This window comes from Euprymna scolopes, chromosome 15 (assembly GCF_053919585.1).
Source record: "Euprymna scolopes isolate OS-2025 chromosome 15, ASM5391958v1, whole genome shotgun sequence".
NCBI classification, from domain to species: Eukaryota; Metazoa; Mollusca; class Cephalopoda; order Sepiida; family Sepiolidae; genus Euprymna; species Euprymna scolopes.
This window is the reverse complement of record NC_136496.1, coordinates 11,808,435-11,829,296: the sequence shown is the minus strand read 5'-3', so window position 1 is coordinate 11,829,296 and position 20,862 is coordinate 11,808,435. Positions and strand designations below refer to the sequence as shown.

The 20,862-nt window shown below is 34.4% G+C and overlaps 1 protein-coding gene across 4 annotated transcripts in view; it reads left to right on the top strand.

The window, feature by feature from the left end:
- LOC145293723 (serine incorporator 1-like) overlaps positions 1–12,305 on the top strand; it is a 107,210-nt gene extending 94,905 nt beyond the window's left edge. For all 4 annotated transcript variants that reach the window (XM_080140169.1, XM_080140171.1, XM_080140170.1 and 1 more), the window contains 2 exons: positions 7,369–7,522; positions 9,954–12,305. In XM_080140169.1, the coding sequence (XP_079996295.1) occupies positions 7,369–7,522; positions 9,954–10,092 (293 nt within the window). In that variant the 3' untranslated portion in view covers positions 10,093–12,305. The remainder of the gene's footprint in view (positions 1–7,368; positions 7,523–9,953) is intronic.
- Positions 12,306–20,862: the final 8,557 nt, after the last annotated feature.

Sequence of the window (20,862 nt, the reverse complement as noted above, 5' to 3'; positions counted from 1 at the left end):
CTAAAAGAAGACGATGAATAGTGAAAGGATGTCTTTTATTTAACCTTGAGTTTAAGCTTTCTGTAAAGTTCAACCTGATCCAATCAAATGATGGACTGTTAATCTTCAAATCTATTGAAATGCTCAACTGAAATGAAATGCTAAAGACCAAGTGTGAAATCCGATCGCTAAACACTGAAGAATTAGTTTTTTTGAATGACATGAAAAAGTCGGTTTAATTCCTGGTTGTTGGTCTTTTTAATACTTTATTGGCACAGTCTTGGATTTTACTGTAAAATAAAAATAAACAATCAGATTCAAAGTGTGTGTGTTTTGTGTGTGTGTGCTGTGTGTGTTTTGTGTGTGCTGTGTGTGTTCTGTGTGTAAAGGCGAAACTTTTCAACACATTTAAGTCTTGTTTGTATATTTTTGAGATGAGATTATTTTCTGTATTATTTGGATGGTTTGGACTATTCTCACCTTGGTTGTTTTGCTCACAACGTTTCGGCTGATGTAACCTCCGATCGTTTTCAGGTGCATTCACACTGGATATTATTGGTAAATGGTGAAAAATGTTTTTGTTTTCCGACGAGCAGTCATTAGAAATTAGAAACACAACAACAAGTCTTTTAAATAAATCCGGGTCTGTTCCAGTTTTTTTGGTATGATATTTGTATATTTTTGAGATGAGAATTGTTCGGACTATTGTTCTGATTTTGGATATTTTTTCAATGTTTCGACCATCTTCAGGTGTATTAACACTGGATGTCATTGGTGAATGGTTAAAAATGTTTAAGTGCACTTAAAGTACCTTGCAGGTTGTCCATGCAACTGGTCTTGATATTGCTGTTATATTTTTTGAACATATACTGCCTCCTAGAAAATGCTTATCAAAGTATAATATCGTGTTTTAGATCATCTGATAGTCACTTGGGCGTAAAATAAAACATCTGATTCAAAGTCTGTTAAGTTTTTGTTTAAAGGTGTAAATTGCCACTTGATCATAAGGAGACACTATTTGAGATTGTGTCTAATGGTATTGTGAGGAGTTGAGCAGTGAGATGTCTGTTCACATTAAACTGAAACTTCTGCATATCAGTACAGTCAGGAAAGCAGGAAACGAATTCTGGCAGTCTGAGAGAAGAAACTATTAGAGTAGGTTTTCCAGTGTCTATGACCTTAATAGTGAAGGGGTAGGATTTTGCCGCTTGTTAGGTTAGGATAAGGATAACAATCAAAGAATAAACTATAAAAAATAAGAAAAAATTTAAGTGGTGTGTCTTTAAATTATGTTTCATTTCACTCAACATTCCTTTACTTTTTCCGCTTGAGTGATCAATTAGCTTCTACGTGAGCGTGCAATAAGTAATGCCCCTGACCCACTTCCAGTTGTCTGATCTAGCTGAAATCTTGCATGTGCAATGATTTATATCTCTACGGGTTATGTGGCAAATTACAGCTCTGAACTAATTGTGGTTTCTGTTTTACATGTGTTTGAACTGAGTCAGGTGTGAAATGGAGCCTGTTTAATGCCGAGCAGTGATCCGGTTTTTGTATTTGAAAGGACGCACACCACAGGAGACTTTTGATGAAATGAAAGAAACTTATGGTGATAATGCCCCATCATATGACCTTGTAAAACGCTGACATTGTGAATTCAAACATGGCCGGAAGTCTGTGGAAACAGCTCCCAGACCCTGTCGCCCCCTTCTGCCATTGATGAGGCATCTGTCCGTCAAGTTGAGGCTGCCATTTTGGAAGATCGCCGTATTACTATTCTGCAAATAGCCCAAGATGTCAAGATTACTAATGTACAGGGTCTGTGGAAACTATCATTCATGACCATTTGCATATGCATAAGGTGTCTGCCAGATGGATTCCCAGGTTGCTCACACCGTTCCAGAAGCGAGAACGTGTCGAGTGCTCGAGGATGAATTTGGAGATGTGCCAAGAAGATGAGTCAAAGTTTTTCAAAACTGATTACACAGGATGAAACCTGGGTCCATTACTATGATCTAGTCAATGCAGTGGAAGCACTTGGACTGACCACCTCCAAAGAAGGCAAGGGTGCAGCCCTCCGCTGGCAAGGTCATGCTCACAGTCTTCTGAGACCAGGACGGAGTAGTGATGACAGATTTCCTGGCAAAGGGTACCACAATTACAGGAGCCTATAATGCTTCACTTTTGAGGAAATTAAGGGAAGCTATCAAAATCAAGAGGCGGGGCAAGATCAGCAAAGGTACCCTCCTCCTGCAGGACAGCACTCCGGTTCACAACTCGCATGTCGTCAGATCAGAAGCACGAGCGTGTGGTTATGAAATCCTTCCCCATTCTCCCTACTCTCCTGACCTTGCACCCTCTGACTTTCACCTCTTCCCAGCCATGAAGTTGTTTTTGAAAGGGAAGCGTTTCCCAGATGATGCAGCCTTGATTTTTGAAGTTACATCGTGGTTGGAGGACCAACCTGAGGTGTTCTACAAAAACTGTCTCCAGAGCTGCATCCAACGATGGGAGAAATGCATAACTGAGTGGTTCCTATGTAGAGAAAGACTAATAACTGCCAAGTTTCGTTGCTCTACTGCTATGGGAAGTGGGCCAGGGGCATTACTTATTGCACGCCCCTTGTATTACAAGTTTTTGTCTCATATAACCAATACAACAATCTCTGTTTACATTGTACTAGTATCGACTGTGTTTTACATAAATAATGAGTTGGAAAGAAAATGAAATAATTGAAAATGATTGGAATTTTGTTTTTCTTTTTGCGTGTGTTTTGATGAACTTGCATCACTTGTCCTTCCCCTCCCCAGTGTAAAGACTCCCTACTAATTCAAAGTAGCAAAATCTCACCCCTTCAGTTAATTTTCCTAGATGCCAGAAAATCTTCTACTCTAATAGTTTCTTCCCTTGGCCTGCCAGACCTGGAATTTCTCCATTTCTTGCTTTTCTGACTGTACTAGAAATTTAAATTTAATGTGAACAAATATCTTACTACTCAACTCCCCACAACCCCCTGTTAGACACGATCCCGAATAGTGGGCCTTACATTTAAAGTGGCATTATGCTTTGGTTGGAGTTAGAGTAAAAAAAAAAAAAAAGACTGGTTAGTAAGAATAAATTAGCGATTTGTCATCTGCAATGCCATGTAGGTTTGACTTGATAATTCAGCTAACTTTGTATATTAAATGAGCTTTTTTTTTTTTTTTTTTCAATTTGGCAAACAAAGTTATTTTAAATAAAGTATTTTTATTTTCTTTGTTGCTTTTGATCCACACACAAAAGACACCACTTGTGCACCAAATCTTTGTATCAAGTTAATTTAAAACATTTTCTTCCACTTTTTTTTTTTCCCAATTTCGTTTTTTCTTTTGAAACACAAAATTAAAAACACCACTTGCATCCGGCACTAAAAAAAAAAGTCACTATAAAAAAAAAACAACTTTTTTTTTTGATTTGTAAAATTTTAAAAACTTTTTTGAAAGGCAAAAATAATTCACTTTCGTTTTATTTCTTCAAATGAAAAACATTTTTGTATTTATTTTATTATTGGTTGTTAGAAAATAACTTGGCCTTTTGGTCAAGATCAAAGTGTAGTATTTGTTCTTCAGATGCTGCACTTCCATTTTTTGTTCTCTTTCGGTGGAGGATCAGTCCTTCACGACTGAGACAATTTTTTATTTTTGTACCTTTTCTCCACGTTAAAAAACGACCCTGGTGTCTAACTCTGTCCCGTGGGGAGGCATAGTAAATAGGTACAGTTGCAATGTTCCGACCAATGTAGTCTCCGACAGTCTTCAAGTGCATCTTTTTAAACTTTGGAATCTTCTAGCTGGCTTGGGAAATTATTGTCTCTGACAGAATTTCAAGCTGAGCCTATATTTTTATCACAGAGGTAAATTATTCTCATTCAAATAGGGTTAATTTTATGTTCTTAGTTATCATCGCCTGTACCAAAGATTGAACCTTCAACCTCAACTTAAAACTGCTTGTGAAACAATGCAAATAACCACTAGGCCATGTATACATGTGGACAATTCAGGAATGAATTTTTGAAACCTTAAGACTTGTTTTGATGTTCAGCATTTTTATTTATTAACCTTTTTATGACCTGGTTGAACTAATTTGTTCATTCATAAATAAATGAATAGAACGGCATAAATAAAGTGGGAATCGATTCAAACACGCCTTGTACATATTAGTTCAGTATCTGGGTAGATGTCAGATACCTCTAGATTGCAACTATCAATTACTTACATTCAATATGCCGCCATCTAAAATTAACAAATATTTTTTTAATCTACATCATAATTCAGGTCATAAAGGGTTAATGGCATTGCCTGGTCATAAAATGTGCTTAAATATATATTATTTCATATAGATTTCGTATTTATTATTACAGAGCAAATTCTTTATTGAATATTATATGTATATAATAGTTTAGTCAATTCTCTACTTATATAAAAGCCAAGTACGTCCCAGGATGGAGTACTGTTTCCACATCTGGGCTGGAGCTGCTAAAACGCTCTATCCTGCCTTGACAGAGTACAAAATAGGCTTCGTGGCTTGGTGGGGGATGCCCCTTTTCACTTCCCTGCAACCTCTCTCCCACAGGAGAGACGTTATGAGCCTGTCTTTGTTTTATCGTTACTTCCATGGCAGGTGCTCGTCTGAGCTCTAATCCTTGGTCTCCCCTCGCCGATCATTCACGAGAAACACCCGTCTAGCTGAAATCACTGTCAAAAATTTTCCCCACTCTTTATCTGTGCCAAAACCAAAACGTAGATTCCATGAACAAAGCTTCTTTCTTAGAAGTGCACGCCTGTGGAACTCTGTTTCGTCTGCCTGTTTCCCACCTGACTACAACTTTTTTACCAGCTAAAAACCAAACCAAACCAAATTTGTTCCACAGGCCCAAATTCCCTATATATGAAGTTTAAAGTTTTAGATTAAAAATTGACAGTAGTTTGGTAGAGACTGCTCCTCCGACAGACCATGTCATTTTTATGTATTTTCTATTTTTTTTATTTTGCTGTTACTTGTATTAGAATTTTCTCGTGTTCGAATTGGATTTCTAATTATTAATTAACATATTCAATTCTTGTGCTATTGTTATTAAATGTGTACGTGTCTTTGATATGTCTTACTTTAAACTCCTTCCTCCGATCAAAATGTTTTTTTTATTTTTTTGTTCTAATGCATGTATTGGCAAAAAAAAAGAAAATTTTTTTTTCTTTTTTTTTTTTTTTTTTGTATTTGTTTGAAAATGAAATTGCTTATCTACATATTAACGTCTGTTTAACATAATTTCGATTTCTTCATTTAAAAAAAAAAACATGGCTGCCTCTTTTGAGGCTTGCCTCCGAGAAGTTATCTTGGTTTGTATGTTTTTGGCAATGACAATAATTGATATTGATAATGTTTACATATATATGCACTTCCAAGTTAGTTGTCAAGTGTCATTGGGTCATGTTATCCCAATGTTTTGTAGATTTTTTTTTTTTTTTTTAAATGGAAATCGCCCCAGACAAGTCATGAAGCCACTTGATGTAAAGCTTTTAAAAGAAAAAGCAAAACATCACGTAAAAAATTAACCAACAATACGTGTTAGATTCCAACCTACAAAACAGCAATTCTTTCCTTATCACAAACTTCGTTCATGAAATGTGAGAACTAAAGGAGAGCAAGAATTAGTTCTACTTTTCTACTCTCACTAAGAGGAAGCTTCACATGCCTCCCTGCAGCGATTTAGTCCACAATACATTGTAGTCTAGATTACACTGTGGAGAACCTACTGTTGATTTTATAGAATCATTTTTATGCAATGGTTTGAATTAAGGTTTAAAATGCAAAATTCAAGTATCACGGTTCAATTATGTTTAAAACGGAAACATTTATTTTGAAATGGATTGCTTTATCAAAGAATGTAATGTTGATTTTATACGTTGGGCTCTTCTGCTTGTGCAATCATAACACTTCTCAAATACTTTTGTGATGTTTTTGTTCAGATCAGACTGTTCTTTCTTAAATCGGATTTTTTTTTTTTTTTGATTATTGATTTTTTTCTATTTTTCAAAGGCATTTTGATGAACACTCCCAGATACATAAAGTACATTTGTGTGAAATTGAAAAAAAAAAATGCGCAGCCGTTTTGGAGTCCATAGGGAATGAACTCGCACACATTTTATATATGAGATAGATATCGAAGTGTTGTCTTTGCAAGACTAATCATCACCCTCCTTCTCTTTTCTTTGTGATATTGATAGCAGTCATCTGGCTCTCTCACTGTGATAACAGCAATAACATTCTTGTGCTGTTGCTTATGAAGTTATAGTATACCCCAAAAAGTTTTTTTTCTCTTTAAATTCCTCTATAGAATGTTATGCATGGGGGAGAGGAGAAATGTTGCAGACCAAAAAAAAAAGGGAAAGATTTTATTTGTGTATTTGTCATCTCTCTCTCTCTCTCCAGGCTTACTGAGACAACATTTCCTAAGACATTAATTTCTTGTGGAAATTTTCTATTCTTGCTTAATATCACTTCAAGTGGAAATTTACTTCTACATGATACCTCTCACTGATCATATTACTGGACCTTTTTTTTTTTTTTTTTAATTAAAGTGAGAATCTGTTTAGGTTTAACATAATTGGTACAATGGCTGAAACGTTTTAAACATGACAAAGATGAGGATAATAATGGGAGTAGTGTATTATTTTTATATTCACTTGGTCAGCTGATCTTTTCACTTTTTTTAAGCTTGTAATGCTGGGTATGGTGTAGTCGAACCAGCTGACAACATTCCTCTGCTTTTTATTGAAACCAACCAAGAGCTCTTTTTAGTATCGTCATTGTTTTTTCACTAGTATGTAAATGTTGGTGTCGTAGGGAAAATTATTTTTGTTATTTTTCCTTGGATACGACCCTTATGAGATTTTTTATTCCTAATTGTAAACTAGTTGACTTAAACCTGTAAGATAATGGCACAAGTAAGAGAAATTATGTTGTGGCAAAGATAATAAATTTTGTTTTTCAATATGCTTTTGCCTTACAGATTTTGGTAAATTGTCTTCATTTAATTTTTAGTTTTTTTTTGGTTAAAATGCACTCGGGACCCACCTGAAGACTTACCTTTAAGAAATTGATTATGGGAGGTTGAAACTAAGAAAATACCTTTGGAATAAACATTCTCCCCCCCCCCCCCAACCTCACCATGTTAAGAATGATTTTCGGAATAAACACCGTTTGCAGGCTGGACAACCAGTGCACATTGACCATCTTCGAGTGATCCCCCAGTACAGTTTCACCTTTTTTTTTTTTTTTTTTTTTTTTTGTTTATAAAAAAACCCAAATTGATTGCAAGTTTTTTAAATTACAATTTTTATTTTTTGCTAGGATCCAACAAGTCTGATGACTTGGAAACTGGGAAAGGTGGACAGAATGTGTGGGATAACGAGGAAGAAGAAGTAGCCTACAGCTATTCCTTCTTTCATTTCATGTTCTGCCTTGCCTCCCTCTACGTGATGATGACCCTCACAAATTGGTTCAGGTGAGTGCTATTGGACGACGTTCTTTTAGTCTTTTTGTAATGTAGTCTGGATCTTCCATTAAACAACGATTCATGTGCCGAGTTGGCATTTTAAGCCATGACGTTACAGAATGGAAAACAAAGATCAGAAAGAAAGGGAGGTGAAGAGAAGGAAAAAATTCATGGCGATTGTACAAACTTGCAAGTCTTATCCTCTAACCTCTTAGAAAGTGAGCCGACCGACCTGGCAGCTGTGTCTGGTTCCGTATGCTGAGAGCCACCGGTGTCTGTTTCCGTGTGCTGAGAGCCACCGGTGTCTGTTTCCGTGTGCTGAGAGCCAGCGGTGTCTGTTTCCGTGTGCTGAGAGCCAGCGGTGTCTGTTTCCGTGTGCTGAGAGCCAGCGGTGTCTGGTTCCGTGTGCTGAGAGCCAGCGGTGTCTGGTTCCGTGTGCTGAGAGTTAGCCAATGTGGTGATCAGAGAGAACAACGGTACACTTTTATGTTTCCATATTTTAATTCTGACTTGCATTAAACGAGAGGATTATTTGAGTAACATTTTCTCTTTACTCTCATCAAAAAATCAAAACTAGAAGATACTATTTTTTAACTATAGGATGATTGGCTCATTTTGATTCCTTAGATTCCACAGTCCAATAAATAGAACACCAAATAATTTCTTTTAAAAAAATCTAAAAGATAATACATAATAGCAGTGTTTACTGCATAATTACTCTGAAGAAAGGATGAATTTATCTATATTCATCAACTTGTCTTTGAGAGTTGTTGAAATCCTCGTAAAAATTCTTGTAAAATTTGCTGAAATTTTGATTTGTTCAATTATGTATGAACTTGTGTGAAAGTGCATCCATTGCTAATCTGTAATATAAATTAAGAATTGGTTCACAAAACTGGATGCAAAAGTTATGTTTGATTATTTGCACAATATATGTCGAAACATTGCTGTCCTTTATGTATGATGGTGTGTGCATGTTGCCGGCTGATTGGCTGAGGAACGCCATGGCGATGATCATTTGACTTGCTTGCAAAATCAGGGGACATCTATGAATACAGCTACTTAATGTGTCAATTTTATCTTGAATGTATAGACTCTTAGTTTCTAAAATATATATGAGCTTATTTAGAATTACACTTAATTAAAAAAAATACAGAAAAATCTTTATGATGTATGTACTCATCATGGAACAAAGATGTCATATTCTAAAAATCATGTAAATTGATCAAATATTTTTCTATTTAAAAAAATTTTTTTTTTTTTTTTTTAAGAAAATCAAATTTTATGATTTTTAGCAATTAAAATGTCTTTTTTTGAATACAAAGAAAATCTGGAAGTAAAATTTAATTGTCAATCTTGAATTTTTCCAAATGTTAAAATATGGTGTCTAGTAGCATATCGTAAAATTTGATTTTCTTAAAAAAAAAAAAATAGCTACTTGATCAATTTCCATAATCTTTGGAATATGACTTCTTCCTTCCAGGAGTACATGCAGTATAAAGATTTTTTTTGTTTTTTAAACAAGTGTAATTTTAAATAAGCATTTATATTTATGGGACAGTCAATATTTCACTTTCTAAATAAAGTAACTTTTTCCTTTCAATTTGTGTATTTTGATGAATTGGAATTTTTTTATTTATTTATTTTTTTACATCCACTCACGGATAAGGGTTATTGCGTGTACAGTAATCAATGAGATAGTATTGTAGTAATCATTAGTATTGGACATTTGATAGTGTGTCTTACTTAAGGGGGCGGTTTTTTAGGAATTTGTTTATGTTGGATTTGAAGACATCCAACTTGTAGTCAGGTGGGGAAACAGGCAAACGGAAGAGAGTTCATAATCGTGCACTTCTGAGAAAGAAGCTCTACTCATATCGGAAGATTTCGGGGAATCGGTATTGGAATCAGAAAAATTGATACCTATTTTCCGATGCCAAAACGATTCTTTTAATTGTCTTTTTTTTTAAAATTTTATTTTGTTTAAAGTAAAATCTTCCATTGCTGGTAACAATGATAAAATAATAAATATTTATTGATATTAAAATACCAATAAAACTAAAATCGATAGATCATCCTCCACAAGTGTATTTTGACATTTAGGAAAATAGCTGCATTTTTAACTTTTTTTACAAAAATCAGAGAAAATAACAATCTTATAGTTAAGTAATTACAGATTTATAAAGAATCTGAATCTGTAATTGTATGGGAATCGGGAATTTAGCACAGAATTGGGGAAAAGTATTGGAATGGTTCCATCACGAATTTCAACCCATTTTTAGTCATTATGGTTTCCATTCAACAGTAACAAATTTTGAAACTCTGGTAGTTAATGGGTTATAGTTGGTAGGCTTACACTTGTGTACAAACCTTCAGTTGATACATACACTTTATCCTTTATCAAAAAGTTGCATTTTTATTTTTATTTTCTTTCTTTCAGACCAAGTTCTGACTTGAAAACTCTCAACTCTAACACAGCCTCCATGTGGGTTAAAATCATCTCCAGTTGGCTGGCCCTGGCCCTCTACGTATGGACACTAGTTGCACCGATTTTACTCAGCAACAGGGACTTCAATTAAGAATGACGAGCTGCGGAAGGAGGTGGAAGGAAGTTTTGAGTAGCAATGTGATACAACTTTAATTAAAAAAAAACAAAACATTATACAAAAGAAAATTCTTTGATAAGATTGTGAAATTAAAAACTTTGACACTACGTTAAGATTTTGTTGCTAATATTGTGTGAGGCTGATGGTGGATCACTTCTTTCCACAAAACGCTTTATGTAATGGTTCGAAATCAATAAAATTCTAGGAATGTGTACGTTTTATTTTAGCAAGTATTAGTTTTTTGTTTCTATTTATTACTATTATTAGTATCTATTTACTTGCCTTCCTGCAAGGACAAAGTTTGACACAAGGTCGGTTTTTAATGCACAGAATAGCCAGCTCCCCCAAATTGGGGCACACTGAATCGAAAGAGATACCACATTGTAGGTCTCAAGTTTAGTCTAACTGTATAGTCAATGTCGGTGCATCGTTGATAGATTACCGCGAATATGCAAGCTCGTGAATATCCAACTCTCCCAAAAGGGCGTTCTGAATTTGTAAAAAAATTAATAACCTCCCTAGTTGACAAAGTAAAAACAGATACTACACTTTGATTCTAGACTTAACTTAAACTTAGGAACTCGTGCATCCTCCGATGCATGAGGCAGTCAAAGTATACTATCGTCTTTGGTCTAAAGCCAAATCCACAGCGTTCCTCCAGCTTTTTCTTGTTGCAATCAAATCTCTCTTGATTGCTTGCTTCCAGTTCATTTTTGGTGTTTTTTTTTATCGGGGGTCTATTGCAGAACTTGGTTAGTAATTCTCTCTGGGGCCAATCTTATAGCATGTCCAAGCCAGTCAATATGTTGATTATTGATGTATCACCTGTTGCTGATGCTAATCTGATCCATAAAAAATATTAGCTGTACTTACCCATCTTAATGGGTAGTATTTGAATTTGTAATTTTTTTTTGAGTTATGCTGTATTTTTTTTTTTTTTTTGTGTCTAAAATATTTTGACAAGCAGTTATGAATTTTATTATTATTATTATTATTAGGATGGTGTCTCTATGAAAATTATTCTGCTCCAGTCAAAGATTGGCCTGGAAAGAATTATAATCTAATGAAAATTTCTAATTCATAACATGAAGTACTGATCGACAAAAAAAACTGGCTAACCAGAATTGATTTTGCGACAAGAAAGCTATTGATGACAAACAATAAACTGGCTTTATTTTATTTATTAGATCATAATCCTTAATCAAATAAGGAGAAAAAAATTAAAATTTTAAATACAGCATCTAGTTTATTTTTTTTTAGTTTTAGTTTGCATTCTTAGAATGATATTGATTTCTGCATCTTAAGTGTTTTACAGAATTGAACTAAACTGATCAACAATCGATCTATATTATATTAGTAGCATGATTTAAAAAAGGGTAGCATGGAAAAAAATTCATTTATGATGACAACACTTAAACACAAAATTTGCTAATTGCATTTTTCATGCTTTTGAAATAAATTCACTAATCTGTTTCTTGTAAAGAGATAAAACAAATTCTCAATAGAAATCTTATGACTTTTTAAGGCCTTCTGTATTTACCATTTTTTATTTGATTATCTCATCAAATGTGTTATCTTCATCATCAGTTTCAGCTGAATTAAAACAAGAAAAAACTTTGCAACAACAAATTAAAATTTTTAAAAAGTTGTCTACCCCTCCTTCTTCTTCCCCAACCTTGCAACTAATTCCTGTTTTTTGTTCTGTTTTTGTCTGAAGAAATCATTGTGTTAAGGCAAAGAATGAAAAAAAAAAATTTTTTTTGAAAACTTTATATAGCAAGTTATCTCCCTTGGAACTGGCGTTGTCTTTGCTTAAATTTTTTTTTTTTTTTGTGATAGGTTTTCATATCGAAGATTTTTCTTTTAAAATTTTTACATTAAAAAATTTCTGTTTTATCTTTGGATTTTGTTTTTATTGTGGCCTAAAGGAGTCTGATTGAATGTGACGGAAACAAATGATTGTGAAAAAGAAAATTTAATTGGCACAAAAGACTTTGAAAGTAAGATGGAAGAAATTATATGTATTTTTCTTCACCCCCTCCCCTCTTTGTGCATTATTCTTGTCTATATATAAAATCTGTAAAACTTGATACAAATGGTTTAGCTACTCTTGTAGCACGTTATTTTTGTTTGTTTTTTTATTTTTCTTTCCCCATTGTCTTGAATAAACAGTGGTCACAGTCAAATTGTGTTGATTTATTCATTTTAACTTGGGTATACCAAAAGTATATTTGGCTACAAACTTTCTAATAGACATGTTTGGTGCTTGTGTAGTATAATTGGATTTCAAAAAAGTGCATTTTACGTAAAAACACGATTATGTACTTGCATGTCATGTAACCCACCCTCAGAAAAAGAGATGAAGTAGAAAAATAATTACAATTAAAAATAGTTTGTTGAATCACAGAATTTAATGTAGAGTTCTTAAGATCCAGGGTATATACGCGATATACGCTTTATAATAAATTGCTAATTCATAATAGAAAATAATGGATCACTAATGTTTTATTTCATTTTTTTCTAGTAGATCTCCTATTCGACAATTATTTGTAACTTTTGGAATTCTTACTAATTTTGACATGACATGTAAATACATAATAGTATTTTCACCTAGGATGCACCCGCTTGAATGGACACTGTCTAGTTCTTATCTCTAATATATATCTTGAGTTATTTGCTTCTGAGTGGTTGAATGGTGACCACTAACAGAGGGCCAGAATTTAATACTTCCAATCAGCAATTCCTACACTTATGAGAAGAATGACCAATCACTTTCCAGATTTTTATTTTGATGGTATATAAATAAACATATATATGCTAATAAAATAATGTTTGAATTTTTGAGTGCGTAAATTGTGTAGTAATTCCTGGCTGAATGCCGTTTATCTTGACTTTTTAACACATGTTCCAATGTCCTGTAATTAGGTCACCCAATAAATTTAATAATTATTAAAATTTATAACATAATATAGAAAAGTATGGCTTACTGAATAATTACTCTGAAGAAAGGATAAAATTCATCAACTTTTCTCTGAGAGTTATAGGAACTCTATGAAAAATTCTTGTGAAATTTACTAAAATTCTATTTGTTCGATGATGTATGAACTTGTATAAATGAGTCTTAAAATAGTAAAACACTAACTTATTACTAAAAGCACAATGTAACTCTTTGTGTTAACTGCTTTGCTCCTTACCATAATGTGTAAATTATGTGTAAATTTATGTGTAAATTACTTTATAATCTTCTCTTTTTGTTTCATTTTACTCCAGATAAAGTTATCAGAAATCAAGGGACCTCCTTCCTAGGACTAAGATTTTTATACGAGATGCATAGATATTTGAATATTTCATTAAAGTTCTCCTTTAAACATTGAATTAGTAAAGAAGTTGAGAACATAACTATTCTCTTCCCAATTGACGATTTAAATATGTTATATCTTTCTTTTGGTCTCTTGATATTACTTGATCCCAGGACAAGAATTCATCTAGCCTGGTACAGTATCCAGCTTTGAGCAATTACTCAAGGTAACATCATTTAGAAAAGATGTACCATTCCTCAAAAGCCAACGAAGGTTAGCCATATTGAGATTTTATTTGGGTGGCGAATACCATGTTATTTTGCATATTCAGTCAAGATTTACTTATAGTGAAAAGTATTCCCATATCAAGTTGTTCTGACAAAACCTTGTACGGAGGATAGTGTCTAGTAGGCATTCAAGTTCTTTATAGCCTCTTAATTACTAAAATATATCACATGTACTCAGTGTTCTATTTATAGGAGAGTCGATATTTCACTTTCGAAATTTATATTTTCCTTTCAATTTGTGTATTCTAACCCATTTTTAGTCGTTACACAAATTTTCAATTCTATAATAAACAAGCCAAAAACTATATGGTCCCCTGACTGATGCCTTGAATTTTAGGATAAAAATTAGCCCCTAAAAGGTGTCTTTCACCCCTAAAATACCCTGAGGCTTAAGCCCCAGAATTTTCCCAGAGTTAAATATTATGTTTCCACATGTATATCCGTGTGATCTTGCTTTTGGATAATTTTCAGCAAAATCTTACGCTCGTAAAAGATTCTATGTCCCGGAAAGTTCTATTTTTGGCTATTTTGACCTCTTTAGACCCCCTGAGGATGCAACCAGAACTTTTATCGAAAATCCAAAAATGTTACATTCCCCCCCTTGGGTAGTTGTAACTTCATGCAAAATTTCAGAAAAATGTAATGAATAGTTATTGAGAATTTTGGGAACGAACGAACAAGAGTGAATTCTAAAGTCCAAATCCAACTAAGATGGCGGACCAAAAATTTAGATAGCTTAGGATTTAATAAGTTAACACTTAGTTCCGTGCCACATTGAAGATTAAACTCCTGCAATTGAATTCCAAAGAAGGCGTCACAGTTAGAGGAGCATTTTTTGCTGTATACAACGAAATCTATTACACTATGCCGATCTGTTTTTTATCCCTGTTCTGTTTCTGGCCTATATTAACAACATAGGTGCAACCTTAAAGAATGCCACGGCATAAAAATGTGCAGAAATGGTATAAGAATAACAAGACGAAAATACGGATATGAACTTCCAAATAATACAAAAAATGTAATTGCAAAAAATGATGAAAATCTTGTGAAGATTTCTTGAAAAAGTAGGAAACACATTTTTTCTTTTTTAAATTTTTTTTTTTTTTTTTTTTTTTTGACTGGGGGGAATTTATCCAGATTTTTTTTTTTTTTTTAAATTTTTAAAATTTTTTTTATTGCATTTTCACCCCAAACAAGGCACATTGCCACTTTGGTGTAGGGGGGCTACTATCAGGGGCAACAACTACTGGGGCACTATGTAGGGATTTGGGCAGCAAGATGTCTGCTCACGTTACACTTGAACTTCTGCACGTCAGTACAGTTGGGGAAGTAGGGACCTGGAATGGAATTCCAAAGTCTAGTGGTTCTGGGGAAGAAACTACTGCTTTTACATCTAGGGATCTTTACTGTGTGGGAGTGGGATTTTGCAGCCTGTCGGGTCTGTCGAGGGTGTTCACGTCGTGGGGGCACAAGTGCTTGCAGTTCGTTAGAGCATTCACCATTAAAATACTTGTAGAACAGGCAGAGGGATGCAAAGTTTCATCGATAGGACAGAGGATGAAACTTAGATTCCAGTTCAGGGCCTATCAGATTTGCGACTCTCTTTTGAACCCTGTCAAGGAGCGAGAGACTAGTAGCAGATGCACCAGCCCAAATATGACAGCAATACTCCATACATGGGCCAATGGTTGCCTTATAGAGGTACAGGATACTTTCAGGTGTTAGTAGTTTTCTAGCACGGTAGAGAGAGCCCACCTTCCTCGAAGCGGCCCTGGCAATACTTTCAATGTAATTGTTCCATTGCTATAGGTAGTAGAGAAGGTTTCTTGTAATTGAATGAAACTAGTTTAGTCTTGGCAGCATTGAATGTGACCATCCATTTTTGTCCCCATTCCACTAAAGATTGGAGGTCATCCTCTAGTGTTTCTGCCATTTCTTTAGATATATGTTCATTTGTTTTTCTGTCATGCCTGTTACAGAGTGTAGTGTCATCAGCATATATACCCATCTCAGAGGCAATTTTGTCGGGGAGGTCATTAATGAATATGAGGAACAGTAGAGGTCCAAGAATTGACCCCTGAGGCACTCCCACATTTATATCAGACTGTTTAGATGTACGACCGTCGAGGACAACCTGAATTTTTCTCTTAACTAAGAAGGATTTAATTATGGTAAGTATTCTACCAGTGATACCGTATGATCTAATTTTGCTGAGGAGACCCTCATGCCATACCCTGTCAAAAGCCTTAGATATATCTAGAGCTTCCGCTCTGCCCTCCCCCGCTTTGTCCAGTGATCATTATAGAGTCTAGATTTCATAAGTAAAAGAAAAAAAAAAAAGTATTTGGGTGACATCAGCTACTGAAATCAAAACTGTAGCATTCAAAGCTGGTGACGTTACCACAGTATGAACGTGACACGCATATAAGATGGTGTTTATTTGCTCCCCCACTGAGCAAATTAGGCACAAGGCCGTTTTTAATGTGAGGTAAAAACCAGCTCCCCTAAAAGTAGGCAAAAAGGGGGCACTCTGGTTACCAAAAATAATAATTGTCCCAGTATAGAGGGTTTCCCCTCCATTGACTGGTACAAATTATCTTAAGTGCAGCATCTGAAGAACAGATACCACACTTTGATCTTGTCCCGAGGGCCAAGGAAAAGAAACGTGACACGTATATAAGATGAATGTACAAAATGTATAACGGTTTTTTTAAATTTTTTTTTTTATTACCTCTTAAAAACAATTTTAACTGGCTAAAACCCATAAAAGAAGAGTCCGTAAAAAATCCAATCATTCTTTTCTGCGATTTTTAAATTTTGGAGGAGATAGTTTGGAAACACAGACAGGCAGACATATAGCGTTTTATATATTATATATCAAAAAACTTTATTCAGTGTTTTACTTGGATGTCTGAAACTGACCAAATTTTCACATTACCATGTGAAACCATGTGCAACCATGTGCTCCTCAACTTGACAACCACAACCCCAACGCTGCATGTTGCAGCTTTCTTCTGTTTTCTCTTCCATTTATTCTGGCCGTGTTGTCATCTCTCACACATTTGTGACAGCCTAGGACTAGCATTTGTTCACATGTATAAAAAAAATAAACAGAGATACAAAAAAGAAAACTCTACTCTTAGAATATTGAGCACTTTTTGGTTACTGTATACCACGTTCTATCCGATGCAAATCAATTATCTTGAATGCTGCTTCAATTTAGAAAGATTAATTTTCTCTTTCCTGCAACCTCTTTTCCACAGAAGAGACGTTGTGAGCCTGTCTCTGCTTCATCGTTATTTTCATGGCAAGTGCTCGTCTGAGCTCGAATCTTTGGTCTCCCTGGCCTGACTTTCACGAAAAACACTCGTCTAGCTGAAACCACTAACAATAATTTCCCCCACTCTTTATCTGTGTCTAAACGTAAACTTATATTCCATGAACAAAGCTTCTTTCTTAGAACTGCATGCCTGTGGAACTGTTCCGTTTTCCTGCTTTCCAGCTGACTACAATATTGTTGTCTTCAAGTCCAACGCAAACAAATTCTTGATAAGCCATCCCCTTAAGTAATCCAATTTACCCAATTCCCACTACTAACAATTACTACATTTTCCCATTGGCTACTGTATACTCATTAACCCTTATCCTCGAGTGACCTCCGGGCCTTGATAAGTGGTGGATCCTATAAAAAAAATCGTCCAAATATCCTAATGACGGTGCAAATTTAAAATGGAAATAGAATAACATTCAGGCTGCGTAGATTGTAATTGTTAAGAAAGCTTTATGGTCCGTTGCAACGGACGAGTTACTTTGTGGGTGGTTATCTCAGCACAGTACGAAAACTTCAAGAATTTTTGTTTTTATCTCTCCTTGAAAGATAGGAGAGAAAATCTTTAAAATAGCGCAAAATGAAATTAATTTAATTCTAAAAATAAAAAAAAAGAATGTTTTTTTAAATTTTTTTTATTATACTTGCAGATGAGTTTTGTTTTAATTTAATTATTTTTATCGTGCAAAAATTTATTTAAAAAAAAATCCACTGATGTCGGCCCACTGCTACGAATTTTGAAAAAAAAAAAAAAAAAAAAATGCCAAATAAATACTACAAAGTACAAAACAAAAATATTTAAAAAAATCTTTTAACCTTGTTTATATGCAAAAGAAAAAGACATTCGCTGTAAGACGGGTGCGAACCTAAAAACTCTTAGTTATGAGTCAACCTAAAAGCAGCTACGCTGAACATGACGTTGCACATTTTTGTATTTAACGCATGCGATAGGGAAATAGTGTTCACGCATGCGTAGATGTTAAAATCGTTTCGAATGAGAGGATTTTACGTGACTCCCTCCCCAGATTTTGCAGTCGTTAAGATAGAAAAACATAAATCTTTTTGTCTGAATTTTCGATATGACACGTCTGAAGGATTGACGGTTCCGACAATAGCATATTCATGATTACCCGTTTTATGTTTCTTAATTTAAGGCTGCACATGCAAACACACTAATAAACAGTTGAGATTTATACAATATACTAGCAGGGCTACTCGGCGTTGTTCGGGACCGTATAAACAATGAAAATTTGATGCTGATTTTGAACATATCTGTTAGATATCAGGATAGAGGAATTTTTAATGTCTATGTATCATTTGCTATTTCGAGCAAATGAATATTTCATCTACCCTAGGACGGGCATTACACATGTATGAAATAATTGTACCTTTCCTAGGATAAGAAATTTACAGCGCGTATATGTGTAACCCGACGTGTGTGTGGCTCCTCGACAATCGCCGACTCCCAACGTCGTGTACCGTGGATCTTTCGTTCGACTGTTTTTCTTTTGGCCGGATCGTCCTTTTCCCGTTGGTGACTATCGATGAGAACACGCGCGGTTCACAAAATAGAAATATGAACAAACAAAGGAAAAAACACAAACGCCAATGTTTATATATAAATTGACTGTTGGACTTGTGTGTGTGTGTGTGTGTGTCTTCCCCCGTTCTATCGATGTTACATTTGTCTATCTCTGTTTCACAATCAACTCCAAAATTGTCCACGTCTTTAGTTCACAGTCAACTCTATAACTGTTCAACTATCACTGTCCAACTTCCAACCGCTCTCTAGCGAATCTAGATCTCAACTGTCACTGTCCAATTTCCATCCGCTGCGACGGGCATCTAACTGTCAACTGACTGTTCAACTTCCATCCGTTCTCGAGCGCATCTCGATCTCAACTCACTGTCCCCTCTACGTTGGTATCACTGGTCGCTCACCCCATCCTGGTTACCGGAAGCTGCCCTTCCCTGTTTTATCAGTAGGTTTCTATTGTTATGGTTGGTTGTAGGATATTTCCTCTTTGTTTGTTTTTCTAAGCCATTTCCTACCCCTTTGTCTATTTTAGGATATTTCCGATTTCTTTGTCTACCCCCCCCTCTAAGCACTTAGTGGCTCAAATCCACCCAAGGGCCACTTTATAGTATCACATATGTAATAATTTAACATTCGTGAGGACGATTAATGTACAACACATATTTAGATTTTCCCTACCCTCGGACGGGTAATTTAAATACATATATGAAACAATTTAATATATTCGCAACAGGTATTTTACAACATATATGAAATAATTTCTCTTCCCAGCAATGCAACCATAATTTAAAAAAATGAAGTCATTTTTAATAGATGGATCATTAGACTTTCCAAATTAATACATAAATACATTGTCTTTTTTTTTTTTACATAGGCATCATCACTTATCAAGGCCAAGAGGCCACTCGAGGATAAGGGTTAAAGAGTGTACAGTAGAAATTGGACAATATAGTAACTGTTAGTAATGGAGATTCGGTAAATTTGTTAACTTATATGGAACGGCTCATCAAAAACTTGTTTACGTTAGACTTGAAGACAACTATGTTGTAATCTGCTGGAAAGCAGAAAAACGGAAGACAATTCCATAGTTGTGCAGTTCTAAGAAAGAAACTTTGCTCATGGAATCTACGTTTAGGTTTAGGCACAGATAAAGAGTGGTTAATTCACTATGAGCAATTTTTATTTGGCTGGGATTGTCTTATATAAAAATGTTACCGTTCCAAAATATTTTATGAGACTTGATATCACAAACTTTAATAATTTGTGATTTAATTCATCTTATTATTCTGATATGTGTGTGTGTGTGTGTGTGTGTGTGTGTGTGTGTGTGATCGGGATATGATTAAGAGAGTTATAATAAGTAGGGTTATGACAACAGTATATTCTTTTCCTTGTTTTGATTTTCAGGTATATATCCATTAATATATGTTTTTATGTAGAGTGATGTGGTTCTCGGTTGATTTTATCTGTGTCAGATATATTCTAGAGAGTCAAAATAATGAAAAGAATATTCTGTTGTCCTGGCTCTAATAATAAGCTATCAAGTTTAGTGTAATGCAATGTTCCGGCATCTGGTGTTGAACGTCATCTGACTTTGATTTCGATTCTTGTCTGCTTGTCTCGATATATATATATATATATATATATATATATATATATATATATATATATATATATATATATATATATATATATAATTTATTAATAAACAGATCCACTGAACCTATATAATTTTTTTTTGCCGGACCCATTATATAAACAAAGAAAATTGCTCCAGGAAAATGCTTACTTCGGACTATTACCTTGTGATGTGGATTACTCCAAATACAGTTTGGATCATTTTACCACATTGCTATCAAAGACATTCACTTCGGATTTTACCATGCAATTTCGATGTGAAAAAGTCTCTCACGTACCAATGTTTCAATTTCGATCTCTTAGCAACCCTTTTTTCGGGAGGAACACCGATATGCTAGACAGAGCAAATAAAAAAAAATTAAAGCTTTTTATATTTTAATTTAATTCAGAAAAATATACTTTTCCCCCCCCCCAAAAAAAAAATTATTTGAACAAAGAATATAATATTCAAAGTAATTTGTTATATCATTTTATTTTCATTAAAAATAAGTGAACTAAAAAAACAAACAAAGAAACTGAGACATGTGCATGCGAGTATTATGTTTTTTCTAAACAGTTCACTTCTTGAAAGTAAAAAAAAAATATGCTCGAACTGAGATCGAAATCAAAACCTAAAGACACTGAGTCAAGTACGATAACCATTAGGCCAGCTTA